Raw genomic sequence first — 23,048 nt, 5'->3', positions numbered from 1 at the left:
TTTTTATGTAGGAAATCCAGGTAAGCAGAAATAAAACCATATTAAAAATATACAATATTCATTAAAATCGGAATGTTAACAAATATCGAATATTAACAAAATTTAATTTACATACAAGGCAGTGAAAATACTTTGTTAAAAAAAGAGATTATATACAAAAATTCAATTAAACCTAAATACTTCATATTTGTTCCTTTTATCTCGTCGTGAAATAATTAATAATATGTACAAGGGGTTTCGCTGAGCTAAATTAGGGGTACGTTTTTGAAAATAACATTCATTTATGGAGATCCGAAATTTCAAAAACACCCGCAGACTCTTCTGCATTTTTTTTTTGCATTTGCCTTCTTTCTATAATACACTGTCTTAACTAAGGGCTGAGCAAAATACAAAATTGGTTACATCTTAAAAATATAGATAACAATAATAATTTACTGGAACTGATTATAGGCGATGAGTTCGTTTTTATACAATAACACTAACTACATTTACACTCATTCAATGTCCAAACATATATCGGATCCAATCATTTTGCGATGAAGGGCGACAGATCCGGAAAGTTAAAACCCTGAGAGAAGCCTCCAAATGTGAACTTTGGCCTGCTTAATTGTCTAGTCCTCGCGTGTGGTGGCGGTGGACTCAAATTAGTGTTGATATTCGACGGGCCTCCCTGAATTCGATCGCCACCCAACAGGAAACCACATTGTGCGGTACAAACGTCATCTCTCAAAATTGCTTCCTTCGACCATTCTCTTAGTAACTGATTGCAATCTGTTACTCGCAACGATGCACAGTTGCCCTAAAAAATACAAAATTATTGAGTAATTTGAATAGTGTGAGAAAAATATAAACTTACGCCTTCGTTTGTGCAGACGCAACTGGTGCAAGGCGTGGGAAAACTGCTTTGGCCAACTTGCACGTGCCTGTCTCCGATAATGCAGCCGCTTCCGGTGTTCTCCCTCCATGCCGACAAGTCTATGCCCGGGTGACTCTCGCAAGGGATCCTTGGATTCAAGAAGTTTGACGGTAGGTCGAACGCAGCCCTTTGCATCTCGGCGGGACCGTCCATGTTTTCGCAAATGATTTTTCCTAGAGTGATTTTCCTGATTTCCGCCAACTGTTGTTCGGTGAACCTCACAACGGGATCTGCGCTTTCGTACCAGTGACGATCGCACTTTCTCAATTGCCTGAATTGCGTGGCAATGATGCAGGCAAAGGTCGGACCCACTAAACCTCCCTGAAGCGGTCTTTCGCTCATACCGCCTGGGAATAGATCGATATCGTCGACGGTGGCGTACAATCTTTTCAATCTGATTATAACTTCTGTTGGGATTTCCCTAGCCAAATCTTCGAATGTGGTTGCACGTTTCAAGTTACACAAAGCACGGTAGTTGTTATAGGATGGAATTCCGTGATCTCTAGCACGCTGGATGTTTAAACTGATTAGATCGATTCCAGAGAACGGTATCTTTCTATCTTCGAACAAATGGTTGGTGACTTCTCCGGTGATGAACTGGTCAAGTGTTTCCATAGGTGTCGAAACCAAACCTCTGGCAATTTCGTCGACCAAACCGGGATGCTCCATGAAAATATCCGTTTTGAAAAATCCGTCTCTGAGTAGTAATGGTGGTTCCACGACTTGGTAAGTCTCGCTCACCCTTGGAATATGAGGTCGTAGCAGTGAATGACCGATCCTGAAGGCAGCCGCGGCAAACTCGGTGAATATAGCAGGATTGCACGTCGGATTGTATTCCTTGTAGTAACCTTGCGGTAGCAATTTAAGACCGTACAAATTCATGGCGTTCCAACTGAGCACTCTAGGCAAGAATTCGTTGTAAGTGATGTGTTGATTAACTGCTATAATAATCCTTCTAGTTTGTTCGAACAGTTTTTCCATGTTCCAGTGCGGGTTTATCCGTCTTAAAATCTGACTGATACGATTGTGTTCTCTCATGAAAATAGTGTGGAGAGCTGTTAATCCCGGTTGTTCACTAGCTCTTCCATCACCTGCAATAAAGCACTGGTTGGTGGGAGATTTGCATTCGGGATGTTTGTCGCTTTGGGGCAGCAAGTGTTTTCCTCTAATCGGATGAGTAGTGAAGTTCATGTCACCGGCTGATCCTTTCAAACCGTTTATTACGCAAGGGTTTTCGCCGTAAATTTCAGAGGCATCCAAAAAGGCGGTGTTTTGGTTGATCTGTTCTCTGGGACCTAATCTTTGTTGACCTGGTAACGACCTCATGAACGGGAAACATAGCCTTTCTCCGGAAGAAATGTTGACTTCTGGATAATAATGATCGCCGGATGGAATAGGGAAGGGGTTACATTCAGGGTGTACGGTTCTGGGACTGTCGCACGATCTACAATTGGGGATACTTTCGAAGAATCCTTTGTGAATTGGTGTCATGGTCAAATCGTGATCCAAGATTTGTGCGAATTGCATTGTCATCAAAGTATATCTGTTATGTAAATTACTGATATCGGGATGAATTAAAGTGGAAATCACTCTGGGATTTGGAAGGAGGTCGCCGGTTACCCCCTTAATTCTAGGTTTGGATATACCATCGTCATAAACACTGGGCAACAATCTGGCGAAAGTTGTTAAACTTTTACCCCATTGTGGGTTTCTCATGTTATTGCAATGTCCTGTATACGTTCTGTAGGGACTAGATGGATCGCAAGGTCCAAGTTCGTCGCATTGGTTGTCGTTTAAGGTTTGGGGAGGAATTAGGGAAGCTATATCCACGTTTTGGAGATTATCCGACAGTTCGTCTCTGAACACGCTCGAAAGAACGTTACTGTCAAACAGTTGGCGACGTCTTCTTCGATGCCTAAAATAAACAAAGGGAAATCGTTAGTGAAAATATTTTACAATATGAAAGAGTAATTAACTTACATTAGGGAGTTGATTATTTCATTGGAAGCGAATTCGAAGAGCAGTGAAGAATTGGCAATCTTTAAGGCTTGTTTGTTGGCTTTGCTAAAGGAAGCTGCAGTTCCTGTCGGTGACTTAGGATCAACTCCACCAACTGTAATAACACAATTTTTAGAAAATTAAATATAATAATATAAAAAACTATCACTTACATTTGCTCCAAGCTTCATATTCTAATTTTCTCCTTTGCAAAACTTCGTGTTCGCCCTTGTTTAAAGCTTCCATCAAAATATCTTCGTTCAGATCTGCCATGTGGTCCATTTCCACCCACTCAGCCAGTTGAGGAAGAGGATGTTGATCACAGGAGATTGGAGCATTACTAAATACAAAAATAATTAAACTAAATAGTTACTGTGAAAAAATTAGAAACTTACAGATAGGGATCCTCTTGAACAAAAGCCTTAGGTTGAATTTTGTTCAAATCATCAGTATTTGCACACAACAAACCAGCTATAGTAATCTTTTTGATTTCCTTTAACTGTTCAGTGGTCAAACTGCTTGGAGGCAAATCATTTTCATACCAAAACCTATCGGACTCTTTCAATAATCTGAACTGCTCCTTTAACAGACACCTCAAAGTCGGACCGACAACGGCACCTGCAATAGGCTTCTCCAACAATACACCGGCTAGCAAATCGATATCGTCGGTGTTCCTATACAAATATTTCAGTGCTTTCATATATTCCTGCTTGATGCCTGTCAGTTTGAGGTCATTAAAGGTTAGTTGGTTTGGGTAGGTCACGTTGGAGCAATACTGGATCCAGCTTGGGTAGGGAGCCAAACCGTGGTCTCGTCCCATGTGGATGAAAAGGGCTGCTGTGTCCCAATCGTCTCGCAAGTTTACCATCATGTGCGTGCTTGGAGATTGAGCTGGTGTTGTTATCAGAACGTCGATCATTTCCGCAAACGACTCAGCTGTTTCATTTTTCTAAGAAACAGATATGATAATTATATAAAAAAAATATGAAAAAAAAAAAACTAACCAGGCTTGATGGGATCATCGATAAGAGCGCCGGGAATGCGCCGATTGCAACTTCGTTATACACACCAGTTTTCTTGGAGCTAGAGTATTTGGAGTAGCGTCCATGGGCTTTAAGTTCGAGTTCTGAATGAACGACAGCCTCCTGTAATGAAAACAATATGAAATATTGTGACCACTGATGTTAAAAGCTTCTTACATCTCCAAGAACAGTTGGCAAGAACTCGTTGTAGGTGATGTGTTGTATTTCAGCAGCAACTATTCTTCTGCTCTCATAGAATAAAGTTTCGTCGTCCCAGTGTCTGTTGAGTTGACCCAAATTGATGGCGATCCTGTTGTGTTCCTTCAAAATGGCGGAGTACAAAGCGTTTGACTGGCAGGATTGACACGCGGATACGTTTACCAGACCGGCATCGTACGTTCGGAGTCTTTCTAGTTGGTGTTCGGTGTTTCCGTAAAGTGCGGAACCGTCTAGGTAGGATGTGGCCAAATTCATCTGGTTACGGTGACCTAAAGTAAATGATGGATTAGCCCTCGTATATAGAAACAATAACTGGATCTACAAAAGGAGTGTGCAATCTTAACAAACAATCTTAATGGAACTAGTTTTGCCTGAGTCACCTTGACATAAACCTACAACCGTCTGTTTAGATCTATGCGTTTTCACTTGGAATTGGTAACGCACGCACTATGACACTTACTGAAGTTGCAGGAATCCATGTCGACGGCAGGTAAAGTACGCATGTACTCCCTGCATTGTCCGTTGCCCAGTTTTCCGAAACATTCGGCGTGTTTTTTGGCATCGTCGCTGCAGCAGTCTTGACTCTTGAGGTTTCCTGTGCTGGCCAAATCGTGGAGCAGCAATTCGCTCCAGGCGCCCAACAACGCGGTGACCGATTCGTGTTTTTCAGCTGGGATGTTCTGGAGAGTGGAGGCTACGTCCAGGGCGCTTGGGAGGTGGTGGTTGTGGGTGGACTCCCTCGGTTTCGAGATTCCTAGTGCCATAAAAAGAGGACAGTTTATTAAATTATTAAAACTAAACGTTCAGAACGGAAATGTTTGGAATTAATTAATGTTCATATATCACGTAAATGGACATTCGAGGTGTTTTCGTATAATTTTTTATAATGAAAACAACAATTACAAATTTGTGTCAACTTAAATTGCCCAGTTGTGCTGGCAAGCCACAGATAAAAAATCGGATACTATCAATTAATATAAGACAGACACTTTCACATATTTACTTTCTTTCTATAAATAATACATGCGCTCACATAAAATCCATCCAGCCAACATCCGAAACAAAACAAAAAAAATTAATGAGCTAGAAAAGCCGGAACAAAACGCAAATCCATAAACCAATTCGATAATCGACTCGGTCATTTTGTGCGGTTTGTTTATTTCATTTCTAGAACGGTTTCACCCATCTAAAATTATTAACGATTGCGCAACGGCCGCCTTTTTACGTGTCGAGAAGAAAGTGTTATGCGAGTCCCATCTAATATCCTCAATAAATTACTTTGCTAATTGTGGTGTGCACACGGCATCAAAAATTAACGGAACCGTTGTTCGGTTTCACCTCAGTAATTTGAGTTTGTTTGTCATTTATGTGAATTATAAACATTTTTAATATTAGAGATAGACAGATTTGCTATCTTGCCTGCAAAACATCCGTTTTTGATGCGCGATGACGTCAGACGTGGGAATGCCGGTCAAGAGTTGTTACTTTCTCTACGTCTTGTTATTTAGAATGAAACTGAATACACTTTGTAATTACTTATTAAAAAACTGTCAGAATCATCTTGGTTATTAAAATTTAGTTCCATGTTGTTCTATATCTATGTTAAATGTTATTAATTAACTTAATTATTTAATCTGTTACAGTTTCTCCGTTCAATAATCGATTTCTTTCCACCTCGCTTTCGGTGAAAATTACAATAATTCGAAACACGCGCAGACTTCCTGATCCGAGCGGAAGAAAGTGACTGGACCGGTCAGAGTTCACAATTTCTTCTCACCGTCTCGAGTTCGCAACAGACGACCGTTTAATAGAGCGGAAAACCTTGATACGAACCACTTTATAATCATTCTCTAAGATTTATTGAACCTGTGAAGGTCAAAGAACTCCACTTTTATTAGAGAAGTTATAGGCTTGTTTGTGCTTCCTGCATTTTTTCATCGCGACGATGTGTCAGAGCAATTTCACGGTTGATTGCGGGAAGTGGCGTAATGATCAGTTATTAAATGTCAAATGCAAACAAACTGGCCGAGCAAAAATATAGGCAAAACGTGGAAAGTAACAATGACTTACGTTAGACCAGGTGTCTACTTCCTCGGTCAATGAAAGTGAAATTGACCATAACCGTGCCACTTACCGTCAACGTAAACCGGTGGCAGCAGCCTCAGGAACGCCGAGCCCCTGCTTCCCCATCTCGAGTGCCGGACGTTGTTGCACATCCCGTTCGGTTGCCGGAACTTGTTCGGTGGACAAGGGATCTGGTCTTCAATCGTACATTCCTTACCGGGTTTGCCCGCTTGAGCTTCGATTTTCAAAGCGCGGAGCGCGATGGGTCGAAGGTCGTCCGGAAGGCTTCTAGTGTACGACGTTACGTTGTACTCGTAAGGGCTGTGACTAGTTAGGCTCGGTGTAATCGCTAGCAGCGATAGGATCGCCCTAAAATTCAAAAGAAAACGGGGATTTAATTGAGGTGACCTCTTCGTTTATGTGTCGAGTAAATAAAAAGTGGGTTTGTTTGGTTCGAGGAATTGCATTAGAAGTGAAAGTGTTAGGTAATATTTGATTAAAAACTGAAACGTCTTTGTCATCCTTTCCATTTAAATTGTGTTTACAATTTCTTTGGGTCGTAATTTTGTAATCGCAAGGAAGTTTGGAGTAGGTTTAGCGGTTTTTGATGTGAAAGCTAAATTGCTGAATGAAAAACGTGATGACGTGACTTAATTGGAATGTGTGCTAGTTTCATTTTCTTTGGCGCATAACTGAACTTCGATAAGTCGAGCCATGAGTTATCAAAGAGAGTACAAACAATTTCTGAAATTATTCATTCAATCGAATATATACATACATAAATATTATTAATAACAGTAGTCCCACAGTGTAAATAAGTGTAAATAATTTTAGGATTCTAAGATGATGTATATCTTGTGAACCTTTATCATATTTTTTATTGAATTTTCTAGCTACATCCATTTATATAGAGTGGCGGTAACACGTTAAACATTGAAAAATATAAGATAGAGTTCTTACAAAGATTTTCACAAAAGAATATAAGCTTCTCTAAATCGCTAAGGGATTTAAACATTGACATGTTTCAATTTAATCGATTTAATTTATTATATTGTAATATAGAAATACAGTTGAACTTCGATAACTCAAACCATGATATACCACAAAATAATTCGACTTATCAAGACTTACATAGAAAGTTATCAATGTAAGTATGACTTAAGCTAGATATTACAAAATAACATATACTGCTAGATAAGTACACTACTTATCAAAGATAACATTTTAGAACCTATAAAAAATGTAATATCAATATTATTATTATCATTGTGTATTTGTATTATGTAATATGCATAGTGCATAATGCAAAAAAGTCAGTTATTTGTGTTTGACGAAAGCATTTTTATTTTCATTTTCAAAAAAACCTACAATTAAATCATTTCAGAATGGCTTTGATGACATTTTCATATATAGGTTTTCTCATATCAAGCCTAGTAACGAAATATAAGCATGACCATTGTAGGGATTGACTTTAAGACATTTAACTGGAAAAACCCTTAGTAAAATGTAATTCCAATTAGAATTTAACGTGTTGTAATCATGTAAATAGCATAAAGTAAATAGCAGTTTCCGGCATTATTCTAATCGAAGTTATCATGTAAAAATTACACATAATTTTCATCCTGGGTACCATTGCCGACCAATTTGCTTCGAGTTATCAGGAATACGAGTTATGGAAGTTCGACAGTGGCGGTAACAGGTTAAACATTGAAATAGCTAAGATAAAGTTCTTACAAAGATTTTCTCAAAAGAATATAAGTTTCTCTGAATTATCATTGAAATGTATGATATATACAGTCATCGAAAAGTTATTAAAATATTCAAGTTATCAGTCAAAAATAATATATAATTAATACAATACATTTTCTGTGAATTTACTGTAAGATGTTTAGCTGGAAATATTTGTAAATCTTTTATGTTTTCTTATACAATTTCCATTGAATGATGACAGAAAGTAAATTTATGCAATTTCCCAGCGTTCCTCCGCAAACAAACGATCGAACCTCTGGTTGCGTAACTTTCGTGAAGCCTTCCTGGTCAAATTCTTGAATCGTAATTGCATAACAACCGTATCACTTCCATTGTGAATCGGATAGTGTAAACAGCCACGGCGTTATTGACATTAAACTAGTTTTTGCGTTCGAACGCGTTCGAAATCGAAACCGCCTCGGCCGTGGACACAAAACGTACCGAGTTTTGCTCGTCGTCCACTTTCACCGTTTCCACGTCGATATTCGACTGCCAAAATCGGCGGCAATGTTAACGAAATCGCGTGGCGTGCAAACAAACGTCCATACATGAGTGAACGCGTCCTGACACAAATAGCCGTAATTGTATCTAATTTGCAACGAAAGCGAAAAATCAAAGACGCGTTGATAACCAATAACGAAACGGGCACAATGCATCTTGACACAGATCGGATAATAACGACCTAATGAAAATAATAATACGTGCGCGCGTTAATAGTTTTAATAATAATAGGAGTGAATCAGGAACGAGGATGGTGGACGCGAAGGCGTAATTCAATCTTAATTAACACTTTCAAGGAACTGGTGACGTAACAAAGGCTCGGGCTTCTGTGCGACAAACAAAGACTCGAAAGGTCGACGTCTTCGGAATTTTCGCCCCATCACCACCCAAGGTTCAAAGACACGTTACCCAACGTGGTCGTGGAATCGTCCGGAAATGGATTCGTTTCATAATTGATGGATTTTTAAGAGCGCCGTTTTGTGTATCGGCGATAGTTTAGAAAGTGACAGTGACTAAAATAACGATTGCGCAACGCGATCCGGACGAAAGGCAATTTGTGTATGCGCGCCTGTCGCAATTGCCGGTAAATAGACCGGAATTTCTGTTAAAAATGGCGGATGCGCATCAAGTTCGTTTCAATGATACGAATATAAGACAAACGGAACATTCTTGCCTGTAACTGTTTATGTGTGTTTTGTAATTCTAATTAGCGGTATATTATCGCGTAATTGCAATCTTAATATGCAACGCAATGATTTATAGGTCATACTCACTGAACAAGAAACTGTGGACTTACAAAATGGGATGATGACGATGTTCACAAAGAAACTAATTGAATTTATTATTTGCTTATCGTTTTTAAACTTTATTCTAATATATTTATAAAAATGGGGGTAACTACGGTCAATAATATTTTGACAGTTAATGTCCGCCATATTGGATTTCATTACTCTTTTTTGCAACACATAATTTATTGGGTTGTTCGGAAATGTTGAATTTGATAAATTTAACCTCAATCCGATCTCACGTGTCGTTATTCGCCGGTTCGCATCAACTAATGCCTTTATCGTGTCTTCATCAGCTTCAACCGGCCTTCCCGAATGTGGTGCATCTTCTACATCAAAATTGCCGGATCGAATCTAGCGAACCAATTCTAGCACTGGCGTACTGTCAACACACCTTCTTCTGCTATATGAGCTCTCAATGCATATAAAAATTATACGGCTTAAGTGTGAAGTTGGGTGCAAAAAAATACAATTAAATCCTCTATCGGGAAAAAACGAAATGACTTTCCGAACAACCCAATACATATCACATTTATATTACAACGACCAGAGTTTTACAAATATTGGTGTTTGCAAAATTTTCTTAACATTATGTACTTTGATTTTCTTACTATTAATTCACTAAGACAGGTTTTAAAGAGTTCAAAATAAATTAAATTATGAACAGCAATCATTGAATATATCGATTGTATAGAACTGCTCAGTTAAATTGGTTTTGATGTGATAACATACTACTAATTATTATTTAAAGTCAACGTCTATACAGGGTGTTAAAGTTGCATAAAAAATGTATTTGTATAAAAAAATGGCAGTTACAGTTATAGAGAGTGCCGATAGAAGTGAAAACTTGATTTAAAATTATCAACATCAATGTGGTTTTAACATCTATTGACACTCCGAGTAACAATGCATGTTTAAATGTTTTTTTATTATTCAAGAATATTATATTACGGGCTGTTGTAAACTTGATTTCTATATACATACATAAATTCAGACAAAAGAAGGACGAGCATGTCGGTGACGCAGTGCCCAACGCGGCTAAAGAAGTTTTCACTTCAAGGAGATAAATAATAATGTTTTATATTTAGTATTTGAAGTCGGAATTGAAAAGAATAAATTAGCTTGACTTCCACGGTTCCCAGATCTGAATCCTGTAGATGTTTTCTCTGATCATATCAGGATCAGCAGGGAAGGAGGAACATTTGAATTATTACATCAAAATTGGATTCGACGTGCCTAAGGATGCATCCAAACCAATGGGACAATTTAGGTCGGCTATTGAATTCAACTATATTATTTTTTTACCTTGTTTCCTGTTGGACTTTTATTACAATTTTTTTTTTGATAAATTGATTTTTTATGTAACAGTGAGTATGTGGTTAAAATTTGCCGGATAAGTTGTAATATATCCGGTATATTCTTGGATAGGATATTATTTTACTTTCACTTAACAATAGATATCTTATTTCTGTTTAACGGAACAAATGAAAAGTGATACGTTTACGTTTATAATAAATATTAACTTTAATATTTTATAGGTTAATAGAATAGTAATTGATAAAAATATTAAATTGTATAAATGGAAATGTTGAGATTCTGTAATTGAAGAAATACAGCCGAATTTCGATAATTCAAACCATGATTTACTACAAAAAATGGAGTTATTAAATAAAATACAAACATAGAAAGTTATAAATGTGTATTCATCATATATGTAAGTACTATTTAAGCTAGATATTATAAAAGATACTGCTAAAGTATATTATTTATCAAAAACAACATTTTGAAATCTATAAATATAGAATACATAAAACAATCAATATTATTATTATTATTATTATTATTATTATTATTATTATTATTATTATTATGTATTATATTACGTATTAAGTTTTTATTTTAATGCAAATAAATAAATGTGTTTGACGAAAGGATTAAACCATTCCAAAATAGCTTTGTCGACATTTTCACACATAGGTTTTCTCACACGAAGCCTAGTAGCAAAATACAAGCACTACCATTATAGGGGTTGTCTTTCAGACATTTCATTAGAAAAATCCTTAGTAAAATTTAGGATATTGTAATCATGTAAACACCATAAAGTATTATTCTAATCAATCGATAATTGATGAAGTGCCGCAGGCAGGGAATGCCGTTCGGACATAAGACAGGTATCATCGGAAACGAAAAATTTCGAGGAGTTTACCTAAGGTAGGAGAAATTCGACTTAACGAAGGTTGTGCCAAATATTTAGTTCGAGTTATCAAGTAAATATTACACATAGTTTTCACCCTGAACACCATTACCAACCAATCTACTTCAAGTTATCTAGTTCGACTGTATATGTCAGGGTTGGCCAAGTTTCTTGATAGTCCGAGCCATTTTTCAAAATTTTAAATATTTCGCGAGCCGCAATTAAATACCTATTTAAAAGATATGCAAAAGAGGTATTAATTTTTTTTACAGAAATTATATTTATTGAAAACATATAAAAAAATATGTGTATTGAATTTAAATATTAAAAATTAAACACATTTATTTCACTTCTCTTAAGTGAGAGCCACAAATAATCCTTCAAAGAGTCTTCAGAGGTTGGCCCCCCTGGTATATACAAAAAATGTGAGATGTAATATTTTCACCCACACTTTTGATATAATTCTAAAAAATTAAATTATATAATATAGGTCGATACGTAGATAAAAAGAGGGGAATAATAAAAAACAATCCGCACTAAATAAGAATAGCACGAAACAATTATAAAAAACAAGAAGAATGATGCGTTTCCATACAAATAACAACAATTCAAAAGCTTATGTAAACATAAACATTAATTATTCCATGTAGTACGGTCAATACGAAATTGCATCGACCTCAATACGAACCGACATTGATTGCATTAAAACGCTGATTTTTCCTCATCGATGTACGCGTTTCGACAATAGATTTCGTAACGCACATTTCTAATATCGATCCATTTGTCGCACCTGTTAACAAAACGCTTCCATGTTTTTCGGCACGTTCCGATCGAGCATCGAAAGAGTTCAAGGATTTACAATAAAGGACGGGTGAAAATTGTTTTTCAGTTCGAGCATGTGGATGTGAATGCATCACATTCACCGCAGAAAATTACCATAAGTCGTGTCGAAATTAATTCGGGTTGCGCAACAATTTTAAAATGCAACGGTCGTCAATGGGACCATTATCCGGTGCGGGGGCGGAGGTGGAGGCGGAGGCGACGACGGTGGTCGGCGGCGTCAGCGACTCCGGCATTTGCTCGTTGCGAATTTACGAGCGTTTTCGCAAAACGGATCCGCGAACGGCGCTAAATCAACGTCACTCTTCATCCTTGGCCCAGACACGTTGAAAAATCACTTAATGTAAATACGCGGATTCTCGCACGCGGCTATAATTATTGTGTTTAAATGTGCGGTTTTTTTAATGCGCGTTGCATAATCCTCTGCGGTCCTTGTCGAATAACTAAGATGGGAGGTTTGTTGCCGTTCGTTATGTGGAAGCGGTTTGATTGAATGCTGCCACGGAATGATTGGAATCCAACACTTTATTTGTACATGTACATGCACGGTAATGATGAACAGGTGGTATTTTCTATGGATGCTCGACGATGTTTGTTTAATAACAATAATTATCTATTTTTATGGTTGTTAACTTTAATTTTATTAGAATTATAAGCTCTTTTAATTTTAAATAAACATAGCGATGGCGATAGCTTCAATTGCGATAGTGACAATTACGTCTTTTAACTTACTTAATAATAAGTCAAATTTTTCAACAACGAAATTCCTAATTCCTTTCTATAGGACTTTGAAAAACAACAAGTTTTTCAATTTTATTTATATTACGACTGATGTAAGAAGGAATACAATTCTGTTCAGACAAATTAGAAATTGATGTTTTTCTTTGTTTAACGTGTTAACACCGCTCTATTTGCAGAGATACGATAAGAATATAATGAAAAATAATGCAAATATTCTCAAGATAAATTGGCAAATTAGAAAAAAGATATTTTCTGATGTCAATGGCGTTTAAACCCCTTCCTTTAGAACTTTTGATTATAAAGACGCTTACATTGCGGTGAATTTTTTCCGCCAAAAAAGATATTTATGTCATTTAATTGGGGCCCAGTCCAAAATGATCCCAATAAAATCAAGCATACAATAGGCGGCACAAGAAAAGAAACGGGAATAACTGAAGCAATCGAGTTGAGGATTCGGAATCCTTGTGGCTGGTGTGACGCAATTTTTGCGCAAGATCCCCCGGCACCGGCCTTCGGGCCTTATCTCGTCGTATTCGAATCGAACGGAATTTCTTTCGACACCACCACTCACGATGCCGCAGCGTTTCTATTACATATTTATATTAATAATTGTTATTAAGTGTCGGGGAACCTTGACAGCATTTGTGGCGATTTTTACCTTTTCCCGAAGATCCTGCTCGTTTAACGTGTGCAGGGAAATGAACACGGCAGTATGGAAAACAGTAATAAATATGTCGTACATGCGCGAATCTTGAATTGTAATTAGCCGACGGTTAATAATAGAAGAGACACGAAACGATGACTTCATTGAATAAACAGTGGAATGTGTGAATTTTTCCGGCTAAGCGCGTGTATTACCGAAAATCCTTCAAAGAGATTGTTTACGTATCATCGTCGAGAAATTAATGGACTCGGTGACATTTAAGTAGCCGACAAACAACAATTTAATTAGCCGAATCCGTTGCTTCGGGTAAATACCTGGTTAATAATAATAATATGAAAAAAACAGGATTCGATTGCAATTGACGATAATTGTGAGCCGAAGACAATACCGGCAGATCTAAATGTCATCGGGACGGATTGTTGAAATATTTATCGAGATTGCGATGGCATTTCGTTTACCTTGGTTGTGATCCTTTGGCTGTGTTTTGCATATAATTATTTTAATGTTTGACTGTCGATATTTTGACTATTAATGGCAGAACGTGCCTATTGAAATGTGTTTGATATGTTTTAAACATTCATTTAATTTTCATAATCAACATCGGATTATAAATTGATGAGAAAAATATTTAAAAAATCTTAATAAATTTAAACTTACTAATTAGAATATATAAATCAGAATGTTTTAAATAAAATTAAAAAGTTAAGTTAAGTTAGTTATTTTTATTTTACTTATTTAACTTAGAAAACTCTATTCTACTTTAATTAATTCCTTTCTCCTAAAAATATTAAAAGACTAAAAGTTTTTTACAATTTTTAATATTTTTTAAACTTCAAATTGATGAGAAAAAAATTTAAAAAATCTTAATAAATTTAAACTTACTAATTAGATTATACAAATCAAAATGTTTTAAATAAAATTAAAAAAATAAGTTAAAAGTTTAATTAATTCTATTCTCCTAAAAATATTAAAAGACTAAACGTTTTTTACAATTTTAATATTTTTAAACTTCAACATTAAATAAAAATTCCAATGTAACAGAATGTCTTATTAATTATTCATTTAATTTTCTTAATGAACATCCAATTATAAATTTTAAATTGACGGAAAAATATTTAAAAAATTATTTTAACAAATTTAAACTTGTTAGAATATAAAATTCAAATGTTTTTAATAAGATGGAAGAATTTAATTTTTATTTTACTTATTTAATCATTTAATTCTATTCTTCGAGAAATATTAAAACATCTATCTTTTTATAATTTTGAATATTATTTAATTTAAAAAATAAAAATTAGCATACAAAAAAATTACTATTCCGTTATTAAGTGTAGATACTTAAAACCAATTTTAATATTTAATAATTTTTAAAATAAAACACATTTTCATTTTTTTAAATTTATAAATGACACCCTTTTTAGACAACCTTATTTAATTGTATTTAATTGTTTAAAACAAATTTTAAATATATAATCAGATTTTGGATTTATAAACATATCATCAATATCTGTAAAAAGGAGAAACAATTAATTTGAGAATTCTGAAATTCAAAATTTTAATACATATAAAAATGTTTTGTGCATTTTTTATTTTTATTCAAACTGTTAACATTTATGATTTTCTTTAAATAGAAGTAATGAATGTCTTGTACATAAAAATGCAAATTAAACGTTTCAGATTCTATTTTTGTACACTTTGGAATTTTCAATAGAACAATAACAATAAAAATCACAAATGGTGCTTATTATTTTTACCGTTCGTTAAATTAATTATATCGTTCTCACGAACCCGCAAACAATAACCATTTTAAAATAAAATTGAAACATTATGTCGAGCTTGTTTGTCCGTGTTTTAATACCATTAAACCACTAATTAAACGCCACAATCTAACATCTACAACCATTGTTCAACAGCTGTTCGAACTTCACTTTTGTTATGCGATAATACGAAACGATTCGAATCATTAAACAACACGATTTAGAAACTATCATAGTATCATAGTATTATTATTAATTTATGCACTATTTATTGATTTGTTATCGGAGATGATCTGGTGATAATATTATACATAACCTAGGCTAACCTTGAGTCTGGCATGGAAATTGTTTCTAATTTTATTACATTATAAATAAACATGTTGATTGGCTCTACGATTGAATAATTCTTATGTGTTTATTGACCGGTTTTTCTTAAATTTTTACATCGCGGTTTTAAATGTTGTACACGCTTTGTGCGGTTTCACAGGTAGCAAAACATCTACACTCGCTAGATAATAATGAATTGTTACGTCTTCGGGGAGTTACCGGCACAATTAAAAAGTAAAAACTTTACATAACGCATCTCGTATTAAACTAGTTTTGATGGGCACGCCCGGACGAAATCGCTTCCTGAAATTCCATCGGCTCGTTCGATTATTAAATCTCGTTTATCGTTCGGTTTATTCGGTTTATTGATGAAGGGTCCAGTCAAACTGGTAATTGTTATCTAGCGTATTTAGAAAGTTGATTTATGACCGCCCCTTCGGTGCAACAGTTTTTTTTTTTTTGATTACATGCACAACTAGAACTAAATTGGGTAAATGGTATGTTTTCGTCCAATTAAAACAACAACAATCGAGTGTTCTTTTTTCGTAAAACATTATACAATTGCAATTATGTAAATTGTATGATAATGCTTTTAACTTGCTTTCACCTAATTATCCTAAAAGAGTTATTGTTACTTTTTTTATTTTGAGTCTACGACCAAAACTTGTGGTTGTGATTCACTAAAGTGCATTGTGAACATTTTTTTGCAGATTCATACGTTGTGTAACTATTACTTTCACTATTAAAATTGTTTAATAGTCGAAATTTTGTGCAGCTTTGTTCGCAAAAATGCCAACAATGGTACTATGGCAAAATGAATTATCCTTAAGACGCCAGTTAACCTTTAGTGTGTGACTCTTCGATTTGTCACGGTCAAAATCAATTTGCAATTGTGCGAGTTGTTTTTATAAAAGGAAGAACAATCTGTGACTAATTCGAAATTGTCGGATTCAATTTGTGTGTGTGTGTGTTTGTGGGTTATATCTTGACATTTAAAACGAGTGCGGAAATTGAAAATGTGCAGATGATTTATTTCAAATGATGGAACATTTTTGACTCTTTGTCATTTTACATTGTTAATAATTTTCTTCTTTTTAAGACATATTAAAATCGTAAGTTTCAAATACAATTAATATAAATACTTTATTACTTTATGATTAAATTTTATTCAATTCGATTTTTTAAAATTTAATTTTAACATAATTTACGATTCCAACTTGTCAGGTTATAAATATAATCATTTTACATATTTCAAATTGTTTTTCCTTCTCTTAAATAAAATTAAAGGGTGAAAATCTGTTTATTATTTATTTTTTTTATAAAATGTTTATAAAATTTTATATTGTTTGTATTTCTCAACTACATAATAAAGTTTGTGTTGTAAAAATCTTCACCTTTTCAATTTTCTTTTTTAATTTAATTTTAACATACTTTTACGATACCAACTTATAACTATATATTTGTCCATTGAAATAATTGTTTATTGTGTAGTTGTGTCGTTTTTTTATTGTTTTAATTCATTTTATTAAACTTAAAATTTATATTTATTTATATATACACGTACGTTTGTAACTCAAAAACCTTAACCTTTTTATATTTTTATTTAACTATATTTTAACATCTTTTTACGAATTTTAGGTAAAGCTTCGTACCTGAATTTGATATTTCAATCTCTGAATAGAAATTTCATTTGATAACACGTCAATTAATAATATTTTTAACTAAAACTGGTTTAACACATTCAGGAAGTCGAAGTGTTATCAAATTAACATATTATAAATGTTATAAAATATTATATATATATATATTATTATATTGCGTGAAATTTACAATTTAGTAAAAGGAAAGAGACTCTAACCTTTCGGGTTATTAGCATAATATAATCACATACATAAACTTGCATTAAATTCTATATTTAGACGAAGAAATTCATATATTTATCGAAAACCATGAAAAAAAAAACATTTTTCTAAAACATATTTTAAAATCGTTCGAAAGTTGTCAGTCCAACCTAATTGAATTATTCAAAACTTGTGATATATTTAATAATATGATTTTATCTGACATTTACACGGTTTTTTTCCTCCGCACAGCACAAGGAACCAAATTTATTCCTTCATCCTGATTTCATTCAATTATCATGAAATCGTAATAAAAAAAATCTACGAGGCGCCTTGAGATTTGAATTTATAATCGGACGCGATTTGCATTCGTTAAAAAGTAGCATTGCCAAAAATCGTAAAGATGTGTATTTTATGTGTTCGGGTTCAGTTGTGACCTACAGCTAATCTTAAAACTGCTGTTAATTAACAACAAAGCAGCAGTTAATCATAATTAAATCCTTAAAGAGAAACAATCGCATAAAAGGTAATCTTGCAAGAATTTTAATGAAAACCCATTCAAAAAGCCGATTTCCATGCTTTAGTTAGTTACAACCAACACATCAAGTACAATTATGGAGTTAATCATCAACAAACAATTAACGATTTAAATCCGTAAACGCAAACGATCGTTTAAAAGGACGATTCGGGGGAATTATTATCATTTTAATGAAGGCAAATTGCCGCGTACGTACGAATTCCTATTAGCAAACAATGGTACATCCTGGTCGTACGGTTTGAGCGTTCCGTCGTCGTCATGCAAAGCAGACATCAAACGTAAAACCCGAGGCGATAAAACTTAACGATAATGTAAGAAATCGACGATCAAAATACGCCACGTTTTATGCAGATATGTTTTATTAACTTTCTACGGTGCTTTTTCACTCGACGATGACATCACACGACCAAAGTATTATTTGGAACGCAAACTTGTGACCCGATATCCAATCCGCTGATCTTCTTCGCAAGTGAACATTCCACGGGAATTACACCGCGAGACCCTGAGATAATGTCAGGCGTTTGATCCTTAATCAAGTTGAAGGACGATCGATAATTGTTTCTAGGATGCTGCGAAATTCGGATTATTTATTTAATTCGGATCTTCTGCAAGAATTCATCTGATAAAATTTATTTGTTGAGAAACACTCATTTAAAAACGTTTCCTTTAATAAACTTGTTTTTAATTTGCTTCTGAAAGTGCCCTCGCATTTTTACCAAAACTTAATTTTTTTTAAACGAGGTTAAAAATTGAAAGTTATAATTTACAAAAAAAAAATGAAAGTATTGTTGTCATCTAAAATTAATCAAAAATATTCAAATGTCGCCGCTCCCACATTATTTCCATTTGGAAAATTACTAAGAATCTAGAAATTTGTTGATGAATTCACACACAAAATTGAAAGTCTTTTGTGCATTTTTTAACAATTTTACATTCATAAATATTGTACGTACTAGTCTTAAACAATTTTTATTTGAAGACATGAAAGATTTTAAAAAGGTTTCTCTTGTTTTTTTTTTCTAATGAAAAAAGATGCTAACGTTGTTTCGTTTTACTGATTAAAACGACATTATTTAACAAAATTGTTTAAACTACATTTTTAATGTCTATAATTAAAATCTAATATGGTTCGATACTTAATTCTTCGTTAAAATCGCCAAAAACTATATTTCTTTAATTTTAATGATTAAAATAAACTACACAAATTGTTAAATAGTACATTTGAAATAAAAAATTATACTTATTTATGAAAAAAAAACGAATTTAAACCGAGTTTATAATAATACTTCAAATTAAAAACGTTTCCCGTTTCGTCCATCGTTTCAATCTCCAAAAAAACTAACGTTACTTCTTTTTAATAATTAAAATGCATTTTATGTTCAATAAACCAAATTAAAAATGTTAAATAGTAAATTCGCACTCATTTTTTCTTTATAAAATCCAGTTTAAACTAGATTTCTAATAATAATTAATATTTAAAAAGTTCGTCGCTTAATCCGTCATTTGAATCACCACCAAAAACTTACGTTTCGTCCTTTTAAACATAGAAAAACCAAATGTTCAATATAAATTTTCATTAAAATCTCGCAAAAAGTAACTTTTCTATCGACTGACGAACAGATCGTGTCCATAAATGCAAATATTGCTCAACCGCTTCTCGGATAAGCGAACGCTTTGCCAACAAGAACAAAGATGGGCGGAATTTTGCAACAATTACCACACATCCTAATCGCTTTAATTGTTATTCGGGGTTGCGAATCATCTTGGTACCTGCATTTCTCTGTTTCTATAAGAGAAATCATTACGTAAATTGTTTATTTATATATAAACAATTCAATATTAGTTTAATTAGTTGTGAAATATTAAACGATTTATTTTCGAATCAGGTTTTTGGAGTCATTTATTTAGAATACGATCGTAAAAACTGAATTAACGATTTTTAATTGGCAAGGACGAATGTTTTTTAATTGAGCATGTTTTTTATTAAAAATTAATATTTTAATGATATTTAAGTAAATATTCCTATATACATAGGTGTCAGTGTCTTATTTTATGAATGATTTAACTGGTTATTTATGTATTATGTTATTGTTTTGAAATACTTGTATTTATTCGTTGATATTTACGAAAATTGATTATAATTGTTTGCCAGACGTAAAATTATTTATTGTTCTTGTTCTATTACACACACACACATACACACGGCAACAAAAATAAACAAATTTACATAATGTTAAGGTTAAGAATGACTATAGCATTTTTTTCCACCTTTGGGTGGGTGGAACTAGTTTTATGCAATAATAATTCAGTCAGAATTCAACAATGACCATTGCCCCTGTGTATCCAGAGGCGATCCCCTCAAAATTTTGACCCACTTCCAAATCAAATTTCTGTCGGAATATTCGTTTCGGTTTCTCCCGAAAATAAACAGTCGCATTGTTTGTTTAATCGCGTCCATTAAATATGCAAATAAAAATGACATTAAGATCGAGCGCTTTTCACGTTCGGTCACGAGACTGTCACTTTCTACGTTTTGCCGTCCTACTTTTTTTCGACGTGCCATCGAACGATGAGCATCGGGATTTCGATACGGTTTTACAGGCAATTTAATTCCGCCGAATGCTATTACGAATTTATACCACAGTCTAGTAAATTTTTTACGCAACTCGATAAACTGCCAATTACAAAAGTACTTCCCGTTGTATCACTGCTTACTGGATTTAATTGTTCGACGTAATTTTCGTTGTTTGCCGTTCATTTTAATATTTATTAACAGCTAATTAGTGCACAGATTTGTTCCTTAAATACATTATGTATTGTTTGTTTTTGAATTGAATTTTTATATTCTTGGAAAGTCCGTGAATTTAATTTATAAAATTGGCATTTAGCTTACAATACAATGCTGTAATAAACATTCTATACATATGTAATTCTCTCGTAATACAAATGTTACATTACAAATTTGTAAAGTAATTTGAGAAATGTAAGTTTTTATTAGTTGTTTTAATGGAAGTGTCGTAAATCTCATTATTTTTGTTGTAAAATGTAAAAGTGATTCAATAAAAAATACTATTAAACTAGAGTTTTTTAATACCTAAAAACAATTAAATATTAAAATATTTAAAAAATTAAATTTTGATTAAATTATTAAAAATATATTAATTTTTCAATTAAACCATAAAATTTGTTATAAATTTGTATTTCAAGGACTCAAATTTAATAATCGCAGTTCTCTATTAATAAATTCTATTGAATTTAAATATTAATAATGAATAAATGAATATTTATATTTTTTCAAAAAATATTAATAATATATAAAAATTTTAAATTTCAATAAATTATACATGTTTAAATTAAATATGATGAATTTTAAAAATTGTTAATTTTCCACTTCAGTAATCCATAAAAAAATTGTTATTTTTGCATTTTTATAGTCTTAAATACAAAAAATAAAAATATTTATTAGAATTATAAAAATTTACGTTTAAATTTTATATTTTAAGTAATTTGTTAATCTGTGAAGTCATGTACCAATTTAAAAACATAATTAAAATGAATTTTTTAGAATCATAAATTTAAATATTTAAATACGAATAATTTTAATTAAATAAATGTTTTTTTTTATAAAAATTTTAAAGTAAGTAAAAATATATTTTGTATGTTCTCTTTTAAATATTTAAAATAAATATGCAAAATAAAATATGAATAATTTTTAAAATATGCCACAATGTTTCACAATTTTAAAAATTATATTATTTATGTAAAAACAAAATATTTTTTACTTTTATACTAATTTAAAAAAAAACAACGAAATTTTAATAAATTTCACTTGTTTAGTGGGCATAAATAATAATTAATTATAAAAAATAATGTAATAAAATTTATATATATATATATGTATATATATATATATATATATATAAATTTATATATATATATATATATATATATATATATATATATATATATATATATATATTTCTAAATAATAAAATTTAGAAGTAATTATTATTATCAAAATATAACACAGAACAATAAAATATGTAAGAATGTTTTCTGAAATGAAAATGTTAAACTATTAACATATTTATTAACTATTAATAATTAAGAACGAAACGACTTATTTAAATTTTAAATCAACTAAATAAAAAAGCGAAAGTAACTAAATCACATGCTTCCAATCACAATAATTAATAATTTAATTTTATTAATAAACACGAGGATAAAAATTGATAAAATTCACTCAGTCTAGTGAACAAAATGCATTTACTAATTCTAGAAATTGAAATAGAAAAAAAATTAACTTACCCTATAAATATCCCCATCTTTCCGTAGTCAGTGCCAGTGACTGCAGCAACAAAATAAAATATAATAAATACTCGGTCTACCCCCAAGAAATAATATACGAAAAATCCTTAATCGAATATCCACAGGGGAATCACACACACATCGCACTGTATCGTATCCCAATCCGTCTAATCCGGTGGTCGCACGCGTACTACAGCAAAGATATACCCCTACTGTACGGTACTACAGGTCCTGCCGGATCACCGCAGGCTCTCGTTCTGGTGTGCCGTACGTTCGCACCGCGGCCGCTTATTAACGGAGAAAGTCGATTTGCGCGGAGGATGCCGGCCAATCAGTGGCACCCAAACATCATCACGAACCCCGTCCTGTCCCACCAGAACCCCGCCGAACGAAAACCGGCAACCGTGTATTGGCACCCCGACTTTCGATTTTTTTCGCACCGGCCCGCCGATTTTTCATGCCAAACTCCACGACAGTGGTTTTCAATGCAGAGTTAAACGTATGCAGGGAATGGAGATGAAAAGGAGTACGATTAGAACAGACGGCAACAGTGTTTTAGCCCACGAGTGCTAACTTTCGACGAT

At 33.1% G+C, this 23,048-nt stretch overlaps 1 protein-coding gene across 1 annotated transcript; it reads right to left on the bottom strand.

The window, feature by feature from the left end:
• Positions 1 to 41: 41 nt before the first annotated feature.
• LOC109598249 (uncharacterized) lies at positions 42 to 22,694 on the bottom strand. The gene is made up of 10 exons (XM_020014123.2): positions 22,465 to 22,694; positions 6,290 to 6,588; positions 4,616 to 4,909; positions 4,114 to 4,424; positions 3,919 to 4,059; positions 3,310 to 3,863; positions 3,088 to 3,254; positions 2,897 to 3,029; positions 857 to 2,831; positions 42 to 799 (listed from the first exon to the last, which is right to left on the bottom strand). The coding sequence occupies exons 1-10, from the start codon at positions 22,479 to 22,481 to the stop codon at positions 527 to 529; spliced, it is 4,164 nt and encodes a 1,387-aa protein (XP_019869682.2). The 5' UTR covers positions 22,482 to 22,694; the 3' UTR covers positions 42 to 526.
• Between the last annotated feature and the right edge of the window lie 354 nt (positions 22,695 to 23,048).

The sequence above is a fragment of the Aethina tumida genome, chromosome 1 (assembly GCF_024364675.1).
Source record: "Aethina tumida isolate Nest 87 chromosome 1, icAetTumi1.1, whole genome shotgun sequence".
Classification (NCBI taxonomy): Eukaryota; Metazoa; Arthropoda; class Insecta; order Coleoptera; family Nitidulidae; genus Aethina; species Aethina tumida.
Note: the sequence above shows the minus strand (reverse complement) of the source record. Positions and strands in the feature narration are given on the sequence as shown.

What these genes read in the sequence shown, in the direction of transcription:
- LOC109598249 (XM_020014123.2), bottom strand. An exon ending in GAAATAATCAACTCCCTAAT is followed by an intron (nt 2,832 to 2,896) that starts GTAAGTTAATTA and finishes TGTTTATTTTAG; the next exon opens with GCATCGAAGAAGACGTCGCC. An exon ending in GCGTCTGCACAAACGAAGGC is followed by an intron (nt 800 to 856) that starts GTAAGTTTATAT and finishes TGTATTTTTTAG; the next exon opens with GGCAACTGTGCATCGTTGCG.